The 18,180-nt window shown below is 46.3% G+C and overlaps 1 protein-coding gene across 1 annotated transcript in view; it reads left to right on the top strand.

The window, feature by feature from the left end:
• The first annotated feature begins 257 nt into the window (after positions 1-257).
• The window catches only part of LOC122939587 (cytochrome P450 2C29-like), a 91,678-nt gene continuing 73,755 nt past the window's right edge, over positions 258-18,180 (top strand). Inside the window, exons 1-3 of the mRNA XM_044295695.1 lie at positions 258-394; positions 6,932-7,095; positions 8,559-8,699. Coding sequence (XP_044151630.1) covers positions 7,026-7,095; positions 8,559-8,699 — 211 coding nt within the window. The 5' untranslated portion in view covers positions 258-394; positions 6,932-7,025. The remainder of the gene's footprint in view (positions 395-6,931; positions 7,096-8,558; positions 8,700-18,180) is intronic.

The following is an 18,180-nucleotide window of genomic DNA, read 5'->3' as shown; positions in this document are numbered from 1 at the left end:
ATTAAGAATAAAAGTTATGTTTTAGGTAGTTGGCTTCTGTGACAGTGTTTTGTATACAACTACCAATTAAGTATTTCAGACGGTCGATTATATATTGTATCATATCAGCATAGGGTTAAAACTCAGAAGATGACCAATTGGTCTATTGTAGTGAGATAATAGACTGCAAAGTGGAATTACTAATCCCATCCTCTGTATGTTTATAATCTCAGGAGCCATGGTGATGTCCATCATCGTCTCTCTTTATCTCATCCTCTTCATCACTCACTTTATTATCCGATCATGGTGGAAACAGAATAGATACAAGTCATTGCCTCCAGGACCTACCCCAATGCCTGTGCTGGGAACTCCCAAGTATATGGATTTAAGATATGCTAAAAGGAACTTCACAAAGGTAAGTGCCTACAAGGAGAAATGGTGCGGTGCATGCTGGGTAATGTAGATGCAGTGCTCCCTCAGCATTGCATATTAACTAGTTCTAGGATGATCACTCTAAATTGAAATTTTCTAGGCTGAAACCCTATGGAAAAATGGTTCCGCAAAATAAAAATAAAAATTTAGGATTATCTTCCCAGGCACTGACCATCTATTGCACCATGATGCGACACAAGCCAATGAGAAACCTTTTTGTTGGTATAGAGCCGTTTGCAGACACTGAACAAGCAGAGAAAACTCCAGTGGCGGTTACAGGGCACATAATATTACTTTGTATAAGTATGTCTGACCATATAATACATCGATGAACCATGTCCATCAGGTAGTGAGCCACTCTTTGTGGATAATGGGGGGAGTCTGGATCAGGGAACTGCCCCTCTACATAGTCCATAATATTCATGTATTTATTATAGTAAGTATACGCTTCATGAGAGTGCCCCAATAAAGGTGAAAGATGCTGATGAAATATTGATCTACATATTTTCAGATTATTTTGAGGCATCATAATTCCTGTGTACAGTAAACATAGCATGCCTTGATTGTTTATGTGGCTTTACTGAACATAGAAATTGATGGCCAATGGATGGCGATCATTGGGGCTGGAGACTTGGGAGTAGCAGGAAGCACAAGGTTTCATCCCTTGCATAGCGGCCATACCAAGGTAATGCAGCTCACTTTCCAGTCAAGTAAATGATGGTTGAGCTCTACCGTACATCCGTGCCAGAAACTATACAGCGGACTGAGCCTTTCAACCACTGATAGTTTATGGCACCAGCAGCTGCCCACAGCTTAATGGAGGCAAATCAGGAATATAATCCATGTAGATCCGAGGCCAGGGTTCTTTTGGTATAGGGAGAGGTTGCAGTACACTTAATGGCACCAATTGTGTGGATTTTATCTGTGGACAGGAGAAGGCGCTGTGAGGAGAATGGCAGCGGTAGTTGTGGCACTGATAGGTGCTATATTGGTTCATGGTGGCTGTACAGTGGTGATTGGAGGGGGCACTTTATTCTGTCTTCTTGCTGTTTTGGGGACTTCCGTCTAGTGTTAGCTGGGGTTCCCTTGATGGTGAACAGCTGGCAGGGTGGAAGACCAAACAGCAAGAGCATGACTTGATAGTGCCAGTGGTGCAATGGTGGTGCAAGGAAATAATCAGGACAGTGTAGGGGTAACAAATCCACTATTCTTTACTGAGGTAGTTTAGGCAGTTTATAAACAGAGATAGTGGTAGCATTCAGTTGTCACGGTCCCTTCCATGACAGAGGTTAGAAGTGGAATTCGATCCAAATTTATAGATAAATTTGATTCGCCTAGAAGGCAAATTTCCTCTTGCTTAATGTCAGCGAATCAATTTAACCTGAAATAGTATAAAAAATGGAAAAAAAATTAACTTAATTCCTCAATTTGCTCGCGGCGAGCCACCAGCCTCCATCTTACTTGAAGATCTTGGCCGAAATCCCGTGCGGCGCGAGATTAAATCACCACGCTGGCCGGCGTGATGACATCACCAAGCCAGCCGGCGTGATGATGTAACCTTGCGCCGCACAGTATTTTTGCCAAAATCTTCAAGCAAGATGGCGGCGGCCGGCCAGTCGCGAGCAAATGGAGGCAATAAGTTTGATCTTGTAAGTTTAAATTATTGTTACTTTTACGCTCAGATGCCGTGATCATGTATGAATGCGGCATCTTGGGGGTACAATGACGAGGGCGGCGCTATCGCAGCTCCCTGTCATTGCACCCGCTACTTGCAACAAAATGCGCTTCGTGACAAAGTAATTTTTTTCGTGGCAATTTTTTTTGTAAAATTCGGCGAAGCAGCCAAATCAAATTTTCTATAAATTCACTAATCTCTAGTTAGAAGATCTGAGAGACTGGCGGCACATGAGGTTATCTGACAGTCTCTCTGTTTTCACTTTTGCAGTGTTGTTTTTAGTAATGACCACACCTCTTGTGTCAGGTGCAGCTTGTGGTCATTACTGCAACTGTATTTAGTCTGGACTCACACTTCATACCATGCGGTATCTGCCTGGAGTTTAAAGAGCTGATGTGTGGTTCGTTTCTAAGTTCCTACTCATTCATTTTCTATTGAAGATAAAATGTATTTCACTTTGTATTTTGTTGTTCTCTATTGCTTGTTGTTTACTAGGCCTCAGGAAGATGCTGGTTCGTTCATCTGGGAAGGAACCAGTAGTCTCAGACCCTGTCACTACTCCTAGGGATTTTCAGGGTTACTAGGTCCAAGTTTCCGGTGTAGGAATATTCCCACATTCAGGGTCTATTCATACTGACAGGAGTCAGGGCCAGGTTTAGGGTTTATTAGGTGGTCATCCGTTCCCTTTCCTTATCCTTGAGGCCTAGTTCCTGGTCATTTTCCTTCTGTGGTCATTCTGGTGTTTATCCCCTTTCCCCAAATTGTGACATTATCAACCGCCGAAAAAACGTAATTTTGTTTGTGTCAGTGCAGCGATGGATACTATTTCTGCACTGGTCGGACAATTGCAGGGACTGTCTTTGGAGGTAGCTGACGTCCGCACAGCCATCTCACAGATCCAGAGACCACAGGCGGCGGGTCCTGGCAGCGAGAACCAGGCCTGTCCTGAACCTAAGGTCACTCTCCTGGATAGATTTTCCGGGGGGAAATGACAACTTTATCATGTTCAGGGAGTCGTGCAAATTATATTTTAAACTACGTTCTAACTCTTCTGGGGATGAGAGTTAAAGAGTCGGTATAATCATTTAGTTACTTAAAGGTGATGCTCAGTCTTGGGCTTTTTTGTTGCCGACTGGATAACATTCCCTCTGGTCAGTAGATTAATTTTTCAGAGCTCTAGGTCTTATCTACAATGACCCAGATCGGATCTCCCTGGCCGAGACTAAGTTGCGTTGCTTACGTCAGGAGAGCGTTCTGTGGAGATCAGACTGAAGCCAGAGTTTAGCACAGCAGAAAAAGAGAAAGCAATGTATCCAAGTTTGCCTGCCAGTTTACCCCAAAACTTGCTGGAACCAAGAGAAAGATCCAATATTGGCTGGATGAAAGTTTTTTCGCGTAAAGCCATTGAACGTTATAAAGTCTGCACTTGACTTATTCTCCACCAGCTACCACTCTCCTCTTTATTGCTACGGAGCCTAACCCTGGGAAGCGACAATATCCAGTTAAGAGCACCGTGACACACAGAACTAACAAGGCTACATCACCACTCAGCATCCCTAAAAACAATAGGACACAATGGGCCCTGGGAGGTGGCACATTGCACTCTTTCCCCAAAGAGAGATAGTACCCCCAAATCCTGAGTTAGGCCTTTCACCCAGTTAAGCCAATACACTCTGCCCTGAGGAGGGGCAATCACCCTGAAACAGCTGTCTCCAAGTCATGTCTCAAGGCCTATTTAAAGGGTCGAACATTGACTGATAGCATTAGAGGCAGAGCTTGTTAAGAGCTTGTTAATTTCTTCTTAGAATTCCCGAGGAGCATTTATGGCCTAAAATGGCCTATAATTTTTGTCACACTGATTAAGGAGCGCTCTCCCCAAGGAGAGATAGTACCCCCAAATCCTGATGCATTACAACATTGCTTTTCATGATAGTAAATGGGGTTGTGATGCAACATGCCTTGATCGTGACCCAGCAGTGGCAAGAATCCAACACTCGCATGCTACTTTGCCATCATAGACCACTGTCTGTCTTTGTAGCCAAATCACAGTGCAGTGAGAGGAACATTGCTAGTACACCCTTGACCCATCTTACCTTAATCCTGTACCCCTCAGCTGAGAATTACAGACAAGTTTACAAGAACCTTATTGCCAGCCTTAGATTCTGCAGAGAGAGAGAGAGAGAGAGAGAGAGAGAGAGGGAGAGAGAAAAAGAGATACTTTGGAGAGACAGAAAGAAGGAGTACTACAACCCCCCATCTTTGTCTACTGTATATGCATACAGTGGTATTGGTGTATATGTTTTTGATACTGTTGGATGTACTACAACTCTCATTCTGCACTTTAGTAAAGCAAGACTTGTTTATTTATTTTTTTACAATCAGTTACTTATTTCTGCACTATACAGTTGTAACACCAACGATTGACCCAGAGCCAGAATGTGGGTAGTAGCAGCACCAGGTATTCAGACAAAAATAGCACTACCCTGTTTCCCCGAAAATAAGACAGTGTCTTATATTAATTTTTGCTCCCAAAGATGCGCTAGGTCTATTACAGCAAGAGCAAAAACTGGAAGTAGGTCTTATTTTCGGGGGATGTCTTATTTTCGGGGAAACAGGGTAGTAGTAGTAGGCAGCAGTTGCCCCTGGCTTCGAAAAGGAGTAGCAATATCTTTGAAGAGAAAGAGGATGAGATTATGGATTAGATAGTTCAGTCCTCCTCTCAGTCATATCAGGAAGACGTGGAAGTGACTTTGGAGTTCCATGCTGTGGAGCCAGTCTTCTCTCCTGCTGCTCCTTGCAGCCCCAGAGAAGGCTTTCAGTGGAGTCATCTCAATCTTCACTGCCCCTTCCTAATTGAGCACCTTCCTTTTTCCTTAGAAGTGGCAATAAAACACCACCAAGCCCTTCTGCTGATAGTTAAAAAAAAGTTTCCCTGTTGATGACTTGTCACAGTTTGGTTTTCCCTTAGGAGGAGGAGGTTTGGGAGACTGGGGACCCCATGCATAGCTGTGTGTGAGCCACAGCATTGAATTTAGGGGCAGTGAACGTGGAAGTCAGAGAAAATGATATCTGCGTCTGATAAAAGCTGCAGGAATGGTGAGAGCTCTGATAATGATTGTGTGCAGGACAGGAGCGGGATAGGGTGCTGAGAAGAAGCAACATCAGAGGAGAAGGGTCGTGGCAGCAGCAATAAAGAGCAGAGGTGACCAAGGCCACGTCTGTTTTGGGAACTGGCGATGTTGTTGACACTGTGGGTGGGTTAGGCTTAAAATATGCCAGAGCTAAGCTGAGCTTGGTTTCCTGTAGCTTTGTGCGAGCAACTCCTGTATGGCGTTTCTTCTCCATAAGGCAGGCACACAAAACCACAGCAGTGCCAGATCTGCAGGATTAAAATAAGCCTTGGCCATTCAAACACTCATAGGAACCCAAGCTCTATTGCAGCACATGAGGCAGCATCACCGCCTCCTTTGGGAAATTACAACTGGCAAGCATTACCAATCAGAACAAGTCTGTCATCCTTCTCCTGGTTCTCTTTGTGGCAGCCAACCCACATCCTCAAGCAATAAAATATCTTTGCCATCATCATCATCACCCCCACCTTCTTCTCCTGCTAGGACTACCTTGTCCTCAGTTCTATCCTGAGACATCTATAATGGAAAGTTTGGTCACAAAGAAAATTTTCTCTAGTAGCAATTATAGTAGCTTGTCTACGAGCTGAACCCCCCACCTGGTTTCATTACTGGTGGTGCAGTCACTGCAGTAACATTGTAGTAGTGTCTTGTACTCTCTCATGGAAGAGAAGGCGCGCCACAACTTATCATTTTCAATGTGTGGCAAGCTGCACTCTATGGTGGACTCCTGGAGCAGCTGTTACAGGCAGGGACAGTACATGTATTTTACGGTCCACTGTGTCCATGTTTTTTGCGGCAGTGGAGAGGTAGCACCCCAGCAACATGGCCAGGTCCTTTTGACCCCCTCCCAGCCATATCATGGGTCTGGCTCCCACAGCAGGCACTCATCTGCCTCCTCTACCGCCTCCTCCATGGACACGGTCCTGTACCCAACAGCAGCAGGGCACAGCATCGCTCCTACTCCCCCACCTTCCTATCACATGTGTCAAGTCAAGCGTTGCCACGCCATGATGTGGCTGCTCTCACCCTGCCTGATCAGCTCCACCAGCAGCGAGCAGTTGCTACAGTACTTAGAGCAGCAAACATCCAGCTGGCTGTCACCTCACTAACTCCAACCGGGTAAGGAGGTCAGCGACAATGAGCACAACATCCTGGCCGACTTGAACCAGGGGGAAATAACACATGCTCCCTGCATGGCCTTTAGTAAATAATGCTCTGGCCTGTGCAAGGTGCTGGCAATGTCCAAGAGACTGTTCCTCTTTTCAGCCATTCTCACATGGTGAGGAATGCTCTCCTGGACATGCAGCATCAGAATGGTCTGCAGCAACACCACATTCCAAGTCGCTGTAATTCAACATAAGATGCCACAAAAAATGCAAGTGCAAATGGTAACTGTAATCAATGTTGTTATAATAAAAATAAAAAATCATAGAAAATGAACAAAAAGAGGCAACATGTCCTATGAGACTAAGAGGGTGTTATATACCAATTTTCAGGGCATTTGGAGCAACTTTGTTTTGGCCTGAAACTAATCCAGTCATAACTCATAACCAAACTTTTTTTTAAATTTGGTGAACCTGAACTGAATCTCGAAATGGTTCACTTCACTCATCTCTAATGCAGACAGCTATTTACAAAGGGTTAAGTTCTTGTGACAAAACATGAATACATTCAGTTTTATAGTTTTTTATCTGTTTTATGTTTCCTCCATCAGCTTAGTCAGAAATACGGCTCAGTATTCACCATCTGGAAGAAGTCAGAACCTGTGATTGTTCTGTGCAGGTTACGACACAGTGAAAGACGGCCTGATGGATAACGCCGAGTACTTCTGTGAGCGACCATATATCCCAGTAGTGTACAGCTTCAGCAAGGGATACGGTGAGATGAACACATTACAGTTACACATGTTAAGAAAATACACAGGTCCATCCTGGAGAATCTCTGTAAAAGTCAACTAAAAATCAACCAGCAGTAATATAGTATATACTATCAGTAGTAATAAGTCAGAGCAAGTGCAATTTTATTTTTTTCTTAAAAAATTGCTTATATGAGAATTCTCCTGTGTAAAATACTGGTGAGTGGTGACCCATGCTTCGGTCATGGAGGCAAAATAGTGTGGTTATAATTTCTCCGGAGAGGTGTTAAAGCCGCATTGTAAGTGGCAGACTGTAGACGTTGCTCCACCTCTAGTCATATTTGGTTTCTCCAGCTGATTTCACACCTCTTTTTCACCTCTCCTCTGTGTCTAAGATGCAAATCTCACTGTCATCAAATGACTGTTCTGAAGCAGAAGTCACCAGTATGTATTTAATTCTCGTATTTCTGTTAAAATGGGAAAAAATGTATGAAATGTTCTTGCAGGGTTCTTTTGAGGTTCTGCTGCAGCTACTTCTCATTCCCTTGCTGACAGCTTTCCCTGCCTTTTCCTTTTCTACACAATTCTCCTTTGTTTTAATTCTAGCCTTTTCTGTTAATGTTCCCAGCAGTAGAATAGAAGCTTGATTGTGACTGGTTTTCCCGGCAGACACCTTCACACCATCCATCCTCATTCACAGCCCAGCACAGAATGACGTTCTGCCAGAGAACCTTCCTGCATGCTGCAGCTCTGACTGGCACATCTAGGCTGTCTGTCCGCCTGGGAGCTAATCTGGACAAACCCCTCGCCCCTCTCAAGCGTATGTGAGGATCATTCTTCTTCCCCCCTAGTGCTTTTTCCCACCCACATGTGCAGTAAATTGGTGCTATGCACCATTTTACTCGATTTGTCAGAAACTATCCTTAAAAGGTTCGGGTTTGTATACCAAATGAAATTTTGGGAAGTTTATAATGAACCTGGTTTGTTACAAACTGGGTTGCTCATCTCTATTGCATACTATTGCAGTTACAATAGTAGTACCCCCATGTCTGGGGTACTACACTTCTCTCATAGCTGACTCTTCACTGTCATCCAGAAGCACGCCAAATCTCCTACCTTAGGAGAAAGCCTGTGCAGAGCCACACTACTGGATCCACACCCATGAGAAGAGGAATCGTTAACCTGAGGTGCCTCAGTGGGAAACATTACAACAACTTTTTTTTAATCTGTAAAATAATTAAAAAAAATATGTAATCCCCGTTGGCATCAACAATTCTCGTGCACAGCAACAAGCTGTCAGTTCAAATTTACTACTGTGTAAGGGGTGCAGGTCAATGCTCTCATGAGACAAGCCACAGAAACCACATAAGAAGGGATGTAAATATGTGACCCCCTGGTGTTAGAGGGACATTTCTTTCATCATCATGGGAAACTAATAAAGATATTATATTCCAGCATTAACATCTTAATGTTCTTCTCTCCTTAGATGTCAATGGACCACGATGGCGCTCACTCCGTCGCTTCACCGTAGATTTTCTTAGGAAGTATGGGATGGGGAAGAAGGTCATGGAGATGAGAATATTGGAAGAGTCCAAGTACCTTGTCCGAGCTGTAGCAGAGTCAGGAGGTGAGTAGGCTCCTCATATTCCCAATGAGAAACAGTTAATAGCTCTAAGGATCATGAGTAGGGATGAGCGAACTCGAACTGTATAGTTCGGGTTCGTACCGAATTTTGGGGTGTCCGTGACACGGACCCGAACCCGGACATTTTCGTAAAAGTCCGGGTTCGGGTTCGGTGTTCGTCGCTTTCTTGGCGCTTTTGTGACGCTTGCAAAGCAGCCAATCAACAAGCGTCATACTACTTGCCCCAAGAGGCCGTCACAGCCATGCCTACTATTGGCATGGCTGTGATTGGCCAGAGCACCATGTGACCCAGCCTCTATTTAAGCTGGAGTCACATAGCGCCGCCCGTCACTCTGCTCTGATTAGCGTAGGGAGAGGTTGCGGCTGCGACAGTAGGGCGAGATTAGGCAGATTAACTCCTCCAAAGGACTTGATTATTGATCGATCTGCAGCTGTGGGTCATTGAGCTGCTGATACTCAATTGCTCACTGTTTTTAGGCTGCCCAGACCGTTTGTCAGTCACTTTTTTCTGGGGTGATCGGCGGCCATTTTGTGTCTTGTGGTGCGCCAGCACAAGCTGCGACCAAGTGCATTTAACCCTCAATGGTGTGGTTGTTTTTTGGCTAAAGCCTACATCAGGGTGAAGCTGTCACACCAAGTGCATTTAACCAGCAATAGTCTGTTTATTTTTTGGCCATATACTACATCAGGGGCAAGCTGCGCCCGTCACCAAGTGCATTTAACCCTCAGTAGTGTGGTTGGTCAAGCTATCACACCAAGTGCATTTAACCAGCAATAGTCTGTTCATTTTTTGGCCATATCCCAGTCTAATTCTGTCAGTAAATCCATACCGGTCACCCAGCGCCTAAATACTAGGCCTCAAATTTATATCCCGCTAAATCTGTCGTTACCGCTGTACTGTTGTGGATGGGCAAGTTATTTAGTGTCCGTCAAAGCACATTTTTTGTTCTGGGTTGAAATACAATTCCCAATTTAGCAATTTCATAATTTAGTGGTTCCTGCTGTATCAGAGCTATTTGAAATCTATCCCTAAAGGGGTATATAATATTCAAGGTGCACATAGGGTCATTCAGAATAACTTCACACACACGCTACTGTGCATTTCCAAGTCCAATTCTGTTAGTAAATCCATACCGGTCACCCAGCGCCTAAATACTAGGCCTCAAATTTATATCCCGCTGAATTTGAATACAATACATTGGGCCAAATAATATTTTTATTGTTGTGATGAACCATAACAATGAGGAAAACATCTAGTAAGGGACGCGGACGTGGACATGGTCGTGGTGGTGTTAGTGGACCCTCTGGTGCTGGGAGAGGACGTGGCCGTTCTGCCACATCCACACGTCCTAGTGTACCAACTACCTCAGGTCCCAGTAGCCGCCAAAATTTACAGCGATATATGGTGCGGCCCAATGCCGTTCTAAGGATGGTAAGGCCTGAGCAGGTACAGGCATTAGTCAATTGGGTGTCCGACAGTGGATCCAGCACGTTCACATTATCTCCCACCCAGTCTTCTGCAGAAAGCGCACAGATGGCGCCTGAAAACCAAGCCCATCAGTCTGTCACATCACCCCCATGCATACCAGGGAAACTGTCTCAGCCTCAAGTTATGCAGCAGTCTCTTATGCTGTTTGAAGACTCTGCTGGCAGGGTTTCCCAAGGGCATCCACCTAGCCCTTCCCCAGCGGTGAAAGACATAGAATGCACTGACGCACAACCACTTATGTTTCCTGATGATGAGGACATGGGAATACCACCTCAGCATGTCTCTGATGATGACGAAACACAGGTGCCAACTGCTGCGTCTTTCTGCAGTGTGCAGACTGAACAGGAGGTCAGGGATCAAGACTGGGTGAAGGACGATGCAGGGGACGTTGAGGTCCTAGACCCCACATGGAATGAAGGTCGTCTGACTTTCACAGTTCGGAGGAAGAGGCAGTGGTGAGACCGAGCCAACAGCGTAGCAAAAGAGGGAGCAGTGGGCAAAAGCAGAACACCCGCCGCCAAGAGACTCCGCCTGCTACTGACCACCGCCATCTGGGACTGAGCACCCCAAAGGCAGCTTCAAGGAGTTCCCTGGCATGGCACTTCTTCAAACAATGTGCTGACGACAAGACCCGAGTGGTTTGCACGCTGTGCCATCAGAGCCTGAAGCGAGGCATTAACGTTCTGAACCTGAGCACAACCTGCATGACCAGGCACCTGCATGCAAAGCATGAACTGCAGTGGAGTAAACACCTTAAAACCAAGGAAGTCACTCAGGCTCCCCCTGCTACCTCTTCTGCTGCTGCCGCCTCGGCCTCTTCCTCCGCCTCTGGAGGAACGTTGGCACCTGCCGCCCAGCAAACAGGGGATGTACCACCAACACCACCACCACCACCTCCGTCACCAAGCGTCTCAACCATGTCACACGGCAGCGTTCAGCTCTCCATCTCACAAACATTTGAGAGAAAGCGTAAATTCCCACCTAGCCACCCTCGATCCCTGGCCCTGAATGCCAGCATTTCTAAACTACTGGCCTATGAAATGCTGTCATTTAGGCTGGTGGACACAGACAGCTTCAAACAGCTCATGTCGCTTGCTGTCCCACAGTATATTGTTCCCAGCCGCCACTACTTCTCCAAGAGAGCCGTGCCTTCCCTGCACAACCAAGTATCCGATAAAATCAAGTGTGCACTGCGCAACGCCATCTGTAGCAAGGTCCACCTAACCACAGATACGTGGACCAGTAAGCACGGCCAGGGACGCTATATCTCCCTAACTGCACACTGGGTAAATGTAGTGGCAGCTGGGCCCTAGGCGGAGAGCTGTTTGGAGCACGTCCTTCCGCCGCCAAGGATCACAGGGCAACATTCTTTGCCTCCTGTTGCCACCTCCTCCTTCTCGGCTTCCTCCTCCTCTTCTTCCACCTGCTCATCCAGTCAGCCACACACCTTCACCACCAACTTCAGCACAGCCCAGGGTAAACGTCAGTAGGCCATTCTGAAACTCATATGTTTGGGGGACAGGCCCCACACCGCACAGGAGTTGTGGCGGGGTATAGAACAACAGACCGACGAGTGGTTGCTGCCGGTGAGCCTCAAGCCCGGCCTGGTGGTGTGTGATAATGGGCGAAATCTCGTTGCAGCTCTGGGACTAGCCAATTTGACGCACATCCCTTGCTTGGCGCATGTGCTGAATTTGGTGGTGCAGAAGTTCATACACAACTACCCCGACATGTCAGGGCTGCTGCATAAAGTGCGGGCCGTCTGTTCGCGCTTCCGGCGTTCACATCCTGCTGCTGCTCGCCTGTCTGCGCTACAGCGTAACTTCGGCCTTCCCGCTCACCGCCTCATATGCGACGTGCCCACCAGGTGGAACTCCACCTTGCACATGCTGGACAGACTGTGCGAGCAGCAGCAGGCCATAGTGGAGTTTCAGCTGCAGCACGCACGGGTCAGTCGCACTGCGGAACAGCACCACTTCACCACCAATGACTGGGCCTCCATGCGAGACCTGTGTGCCCTGTTGCGCTGTTTCGAGTACTCCACCAACATGGCCAGTGGCGATGACGCCGTTATTAGCGTTACAATACCACTTCTATGTCTCCTTGAGAAAACACTTAGGGCGATGATGCAAGAGGAGGTGGCCCAGGAGGAGGAGGAGGAGGAAGAGGGGTCATTTTTAGTACTTTCAGGCCAGTCTCTTCGAAGTGACTCAGAGGGAGGTTTTTGGCAACAGCAGAGGCCAGGTACAAATGTGGCCAGCCAGGGCCCACTACTGGAGGACGAGGAGGACGAGGATGAGGAGGAGGTGGAGGAGGATGAGGATGAAGCATGGTCACAGCGGGGTGGCTCCCAACGCAGCTCGGGTCCATCACTGGTGCGTGGCTGGGGGGAAAGGCAGGACGATGACGATACGCCTCCCACAGAGGACAGCTTGTCCTTACCCCTGGGCAGCCTGGCACACATGAGCGACTACATGCTGCAGTGCCTGCGCAACGACAGCAGAGTTGCCCACATTTTAACCTGTGCGGACTACTGGGTTGCCACCCTGCTGGATCCACGCTACAAAGACAATGTGCCCACCTTACTTCCTGCACTGGAGCGTGATAGGAAGATGCGCGAGTACAAGCGCACGTTGGTAGACGCGCTACTGAGTGCATTCCCAAATGTCACAGGGGAACAAGTGGAAGCCTAAGGCCAAGGCAGAGGAGGAGCAAGAGGTCGCCAAGGCAGCTGTGTCAATGCCAGCTCCTCTGAGGGCAGGGTTAGCATGGCAGAGATGTGGAAAACTTTTGTCAACACGCCACAGCTAACTGCACCACCACCTGATACGCAACGTGTTAGCAGGAGGCAACATTTCACTAACATGGTGGAACAGTACGTGTGCACACCCCTCCACGTACTGACTGATGGTTCGGCCCCATTCAACTTCTGGGTCTCTAAATTGTCCACGTGGCCAGAGCTAGCCTTTTATGCCTTGGAGGTGCTGGCCTGCCCGGCGGCCAGCGTTTTGTCTGAACGTGTATTCAGCATGGCAGGGGGCGTCATTACAGACAAACGCAGCCGCCTGTCTACAGCCAATGTGGACAAGCTGACGTTCATAAAAATGAACCAGGCATGGATCCCTCAGGATCTGTCCGTCCCTTGTCCAGATTAGACATTAACTACCTCCCCTTAACCATATATTATTGGACTCCAGGGCACTTCCTCATTCAATCCTATTTTTATTTTCATTTTACCATTATATTGCGAGGCTACCCAAAGTTGAATGAACCTCTCCTCTGTCTGGGTGCCGGGGCCTAAATATATGCCAATGGACTGTTCCAATGTTGGGTGACGTGAAGCCTGATTCTCTGCTATGACATGCAGACTGATTCTCTGCTGACATGAAGCCAGATCCTCTGTTACGGGACCTCTCTCCTCTGCCTGGGTGCTGGGCCTAAATTTATGAAAATGGACTCTTACAGTGGTGGGTGACGTGAAGCCTGATTCTCTGCTATGATATGAAGACTGATTCTCTGCTGACATGAAGCCAGATTGTCTGTTACGGGACCTCTCTCCTCTGCCTGGGTGCTGGGCCTAAACTTATGAAAATGGACTCTTACAGTGGTGGGTGACGTGAAGCCTCATTCTCTGCTATGACATGCAGACTAATTCTCTGCTGACATGAAGCCAGATCCTCTGTTACGGGACCTCTCTCCTCTGCCTGTGTGCTGGGCCTAAATTTATGAAAATGGACTGTTCCAGTGTTGGCTGACGTGAAGCCTGATTCTCTGCTATGACATGCAGACTGATTCTCTGCTGACATGAAGCCAGATTCTCTGTTACGGGACCTCTCTCCTCTGCCTGTGTGCTGGGCCTAAATATATGCCAATGGACTGTTGCAGTGGTGGCTGACGTGAAGCCTGATTCTCTGCTATGACATGCAGACTAATTCTCTGCTGACATGAAGACAGATTCTCTGTTACGGGACTTCTCTCCTCTGCCTGTGTGCTAGGCCTAAATATATGCCAATGGACTGTTGCAGTGGTGGCTGACGTGAAGCCTCATTCTCTGCTATGACATGCAGACTGATTCTCTGCTGACATGAAGCCAGATCCTCTGTTACGGGACCTCTCTCCTCTGCCTGGGTGCTGGGCCTAAATTTATGAAAATGGACTCTTACAGTGGTGGCTGACGTGAAGCCTGATTCTCTGCTATGACATGAAGACTGATTCTCTGCTGACATGAAGCCAGATTGTCTGTTACGGGACCTCTCTCCTCTGCCTGGGTGCTGGGCCTAAATATATGCCAATGGACTGTTGCAGTGGTGGCTGACGTGAAGCCTCATTCTCTGCTATGACATGCAGACTAATTCTCTGCTGACATGAAGACAGATTCTCTGTTACGGGACCTCTCTCCTCTGCCTGGGTTCCGGGGCCTAAATATCTGAGAATGGCCTGTTCCAGTGGTGGGTGACGGGAAGCCAGATTCTCTGCTATGGGACCTCTCTCCAATTGATTTTGGTTAATTTTTATTTATTTAATTTTTATTTTAATTCATTTCCCTATCCACATTTGTTTGCAGGGGATTTACCTACATGTTGCTGCCTTTTGCAGCCCTCTAGCCCTTTCCTGGGCTGTTTTACAGCCTTTTTAGTGCCGAAAAGTTCGGGTCCCCATTGACTTCAATGGGGTTCGGGTTCGGGACGAAGTTCGGATCGGGTTCGGATCCCGAACCCGAACATTTTCGGGAAGTTCGGCCGAACTTCTCGAACCCGAACATCCAGGTGTTCGCTCAACTCTAATCATGAGGAACATCGGAGAATAAACATGATCGAATCCATTCATTAGAATTAGAATTTCTTCAGATTTGATTCAGGAGACTTGTTCCAGAGATAGACGGAGTGTTTGAACAGAATTCAGGTGTCTCCAGAGTGCATGCGCGAACACAAGGAGCAGGGCATGGCTAGTGAACACAATGACAATTGACAGTTAAACTGTTAAATTACACAATTTATTCACCCCAATTTGAGAATTAAGGCTTAATAGAATTCCGTATCTATTAAACAAGGTGGACACCCCAATAACAGTAAAATTACACAGTTTGTTCACCTCATTTTGAGAATTGAGACCTAATGGAATTCCTATTTTATAAAAATAAATAAAGGGGGACACCCCAATGACTAATGTTAAATTATACTACTTATTTACCTCAATTTGCGAGTCAACGCATAATAGAATTACACATATTTTTCACAAGGTGGACACCCCAATAATAGTTAAATTACACAGCTTATTCACCCTAATTTGGGAAAAAAGGGAGTAACAGAATTGCTTATCTATTAAGCAAGGTGGACACTGTTCAATGCAGGGATCGGTGTCCACTGAGCTGTCTCCTATGAATCCCTTCAGCTTCAGATTGCACAGGCTGCACTGCCCCTGCACTGTCCCTGTAGTCTCCCTATTTTCTCCCTACAGTATATACAATTCTCCCTATGATCTCCTTACACTGTCCCTACACTGTCACTGCAGTATCTCTATCCAATAGTATACAATTCAATCTTTTTTAAACACTGTCCATAGCACTTGTCATGTCTCTCCCTAAGTTCAGTTCACTGTAAAATGGCTGAGACCGGACGGGATTCATATTTTTATAAGGCTATGACATCACTGGGGATGGCTATCTGCTGATTTGCTGGCTGCACTGCATTATGGGTGATCGCTTGTTCCTGGGCATGCTTTCACTTTGCAACACGTCACAAGCATTTTAGATAAAAATAGATTAGTTACCATGAATCGCCAGGAAATTCTGGATTCATTGCAAATCAAATATTTCCAAAATTTGTAATCAAATTCTAGTTTGGATGCTTCGATTCGCTCAACACTAATAATGTGTAGAGATGAGTGAAGTTTTTCAAAAATTTGATTTGGTTGCTTCGCCAAATTCAATTCAAATTAACTCATCATGAATTGTGGTCTTTCCCAGCCTGCAGTTAAACTTTAGAGACAATGTATCCTGGTGTACATCACTGTGATAGCTAGTCCGTTCTGGTAATGAAACAGTTACTGTACATCAGAATGACAGGCAGGTCACATATATGGATGCGTCCATCATCGTGCAGGCCACCAACATTCCTAGCTAACCCCCAGCTAAACAAAAAATAAATAAAAACATACGGCACCCTTGAGTGAAGAATGCTGTGTGCAGGTGTCCCGATTACTGTTGAAGGCAGTGCCAATAAAGTAGTCGAGAAAAAAAGGTTTTTAATCCATGTTCTAGCAGTGCAAACCCTATTATTTAAATAGGGTTCTGTTAGATGTAGAATGACTGTGCATCACTATTAGGCTTTGTTAAGGCTGGGTTCACACGGGCGTGTCCAGATGCGTCCCGCTGTATTGCTGCAAACCCGCGCGATTAGGTACGCAATTGCAGTCAGTTTTGACTGCGATTGCGTTCCGATGTTCAGTTTTTATCGCGCGGGTGCAATGTGTTTTGCACGCGTGTGATAAAAAACCGACTGTGGTACCCAGACCCGAACTTCTTTACAGAAGTTCAGGTTTGGGTTCGGTGTTGTGTAGATATTATCATTTTCCCTTATAACATGGTTGCTAGGTGACAGCCTATTCACTGTATTATTTTCCCTTATAACATGGTTGCTAGGTGACAGCCTATTCACTGTATTATTTTCCCTTATAACATGGTTGCTAGGTGACAGCCTATTCACTGTATTATTTTCCCTTATAACATGGTTATAAGGGAAAATAATAGCGTTCTGAATACAGAATGCTTAGTAGGTGATCAATTGAAGGTTAAAAAAAAGAAAAAATATTAACTCACCTTCTCCTCTTGATCGCGTAGTTTCCGGTCTCTTCTTTACTTCTTTAATGATGAACTACCGGCTAGGACCTGTGATGACATCAGATCACATGCTCCAATCACATGGTTCATCACCACGTGATTGGAGCATGTGATCTGACGTCACCACAGGTCCTTTAGCCGGTAGTTCATCATTAAAGAAGTAAAGAAGAGACCGGGAACTACGCCATCAAGGACCTTCAATTGATCACCTACTAAGCATTCTGTATTCAGAACGCTATTATTTTCCCTTATAACCATGTTATAAGGGAAAATAATACAGTGAATAGGCTGTCACCTAGCAACCATGCGTGAAAATCGCACTGCATCCGCACTTGCTTGCGGATGCTTGCGATTTTCACTCAGCCCCATTCACTTCTATGGGGCCTGCGTTGCATGATAAACGCACAATATAGAGCAGTAATTGGTCAGTAATTGTCAGACCAAAGCAGATGCGGGTCAAACCCAAAGAACAGGTGCAGATCTATTCTTGATACCTAATCAGAGAGTAGGCTTCGATTTGCCTCACAATAAGTGATGGAAATAACTAACCAAATAACAAAAGTGGGAACTCTGCCTTACAGGTCAATATCCGCTCAGGTCTAATTTATCGGTGTGGACATTGTAGTGGCCCAAAGCTCAAGGAATAACCACATGATAGTGGGGAGGGTGTCAGCAGTAAGAGTACCTTCACACTTGCGTTTTTCTTTTCCGGCATAGGGCTCTTTCACACTTGCGTTCTTTTCTTCCGGCATAGAGTTCCGTTGTCGGGGCATTTGTCACAATGTTCTAGTGTGGCAGCAGGCCTGGTGCTATAATAAGGCAGACCAAGCGGCCGTCTTAGGGCGCTGAGAAGGGGGGACGGAAAAATGAAACTTTTTTTTTTTTCATTAATCACTTGCATGCTGCCGGCCTCCTGCGGCTGTTCTTCTCTGTGTGGTGGTCCTCATATCTTATCTCTGGGCTCCCGAGTCCTGACAAGTTGTTTGAGGACCTTTCCCACTCTGCCAATCAGTGGCCGCAGCTGTGTCACGTGTCAGGGCAGTAATTTCCCTCTGAGCCAATCACTGGTGTGATATATGACACAGCTGCAGCCACTGGTGAGGAGCATAATGTTTATTTTTACACAACATTAATAGA

The sequence above is a fragment of the Bufo gargarizans genome, chromosome 5 (assembly GCF_014858855.1).
Source record: "Bufo gargarizans isolate SCDJY-AF-19 chromosome 5, ASM1485885v1, whole genome shotgun sequence".
NCBI lineage: Eukaryota > Metazoa > Chordata > Amphibia > Anura > Bufonidae > Bufo > Bufo gargarizans.
Note: the sequence above shows the minus strand (reverse complement) of the source record. Positions and strands in the feature narration are given on the sequence as shown.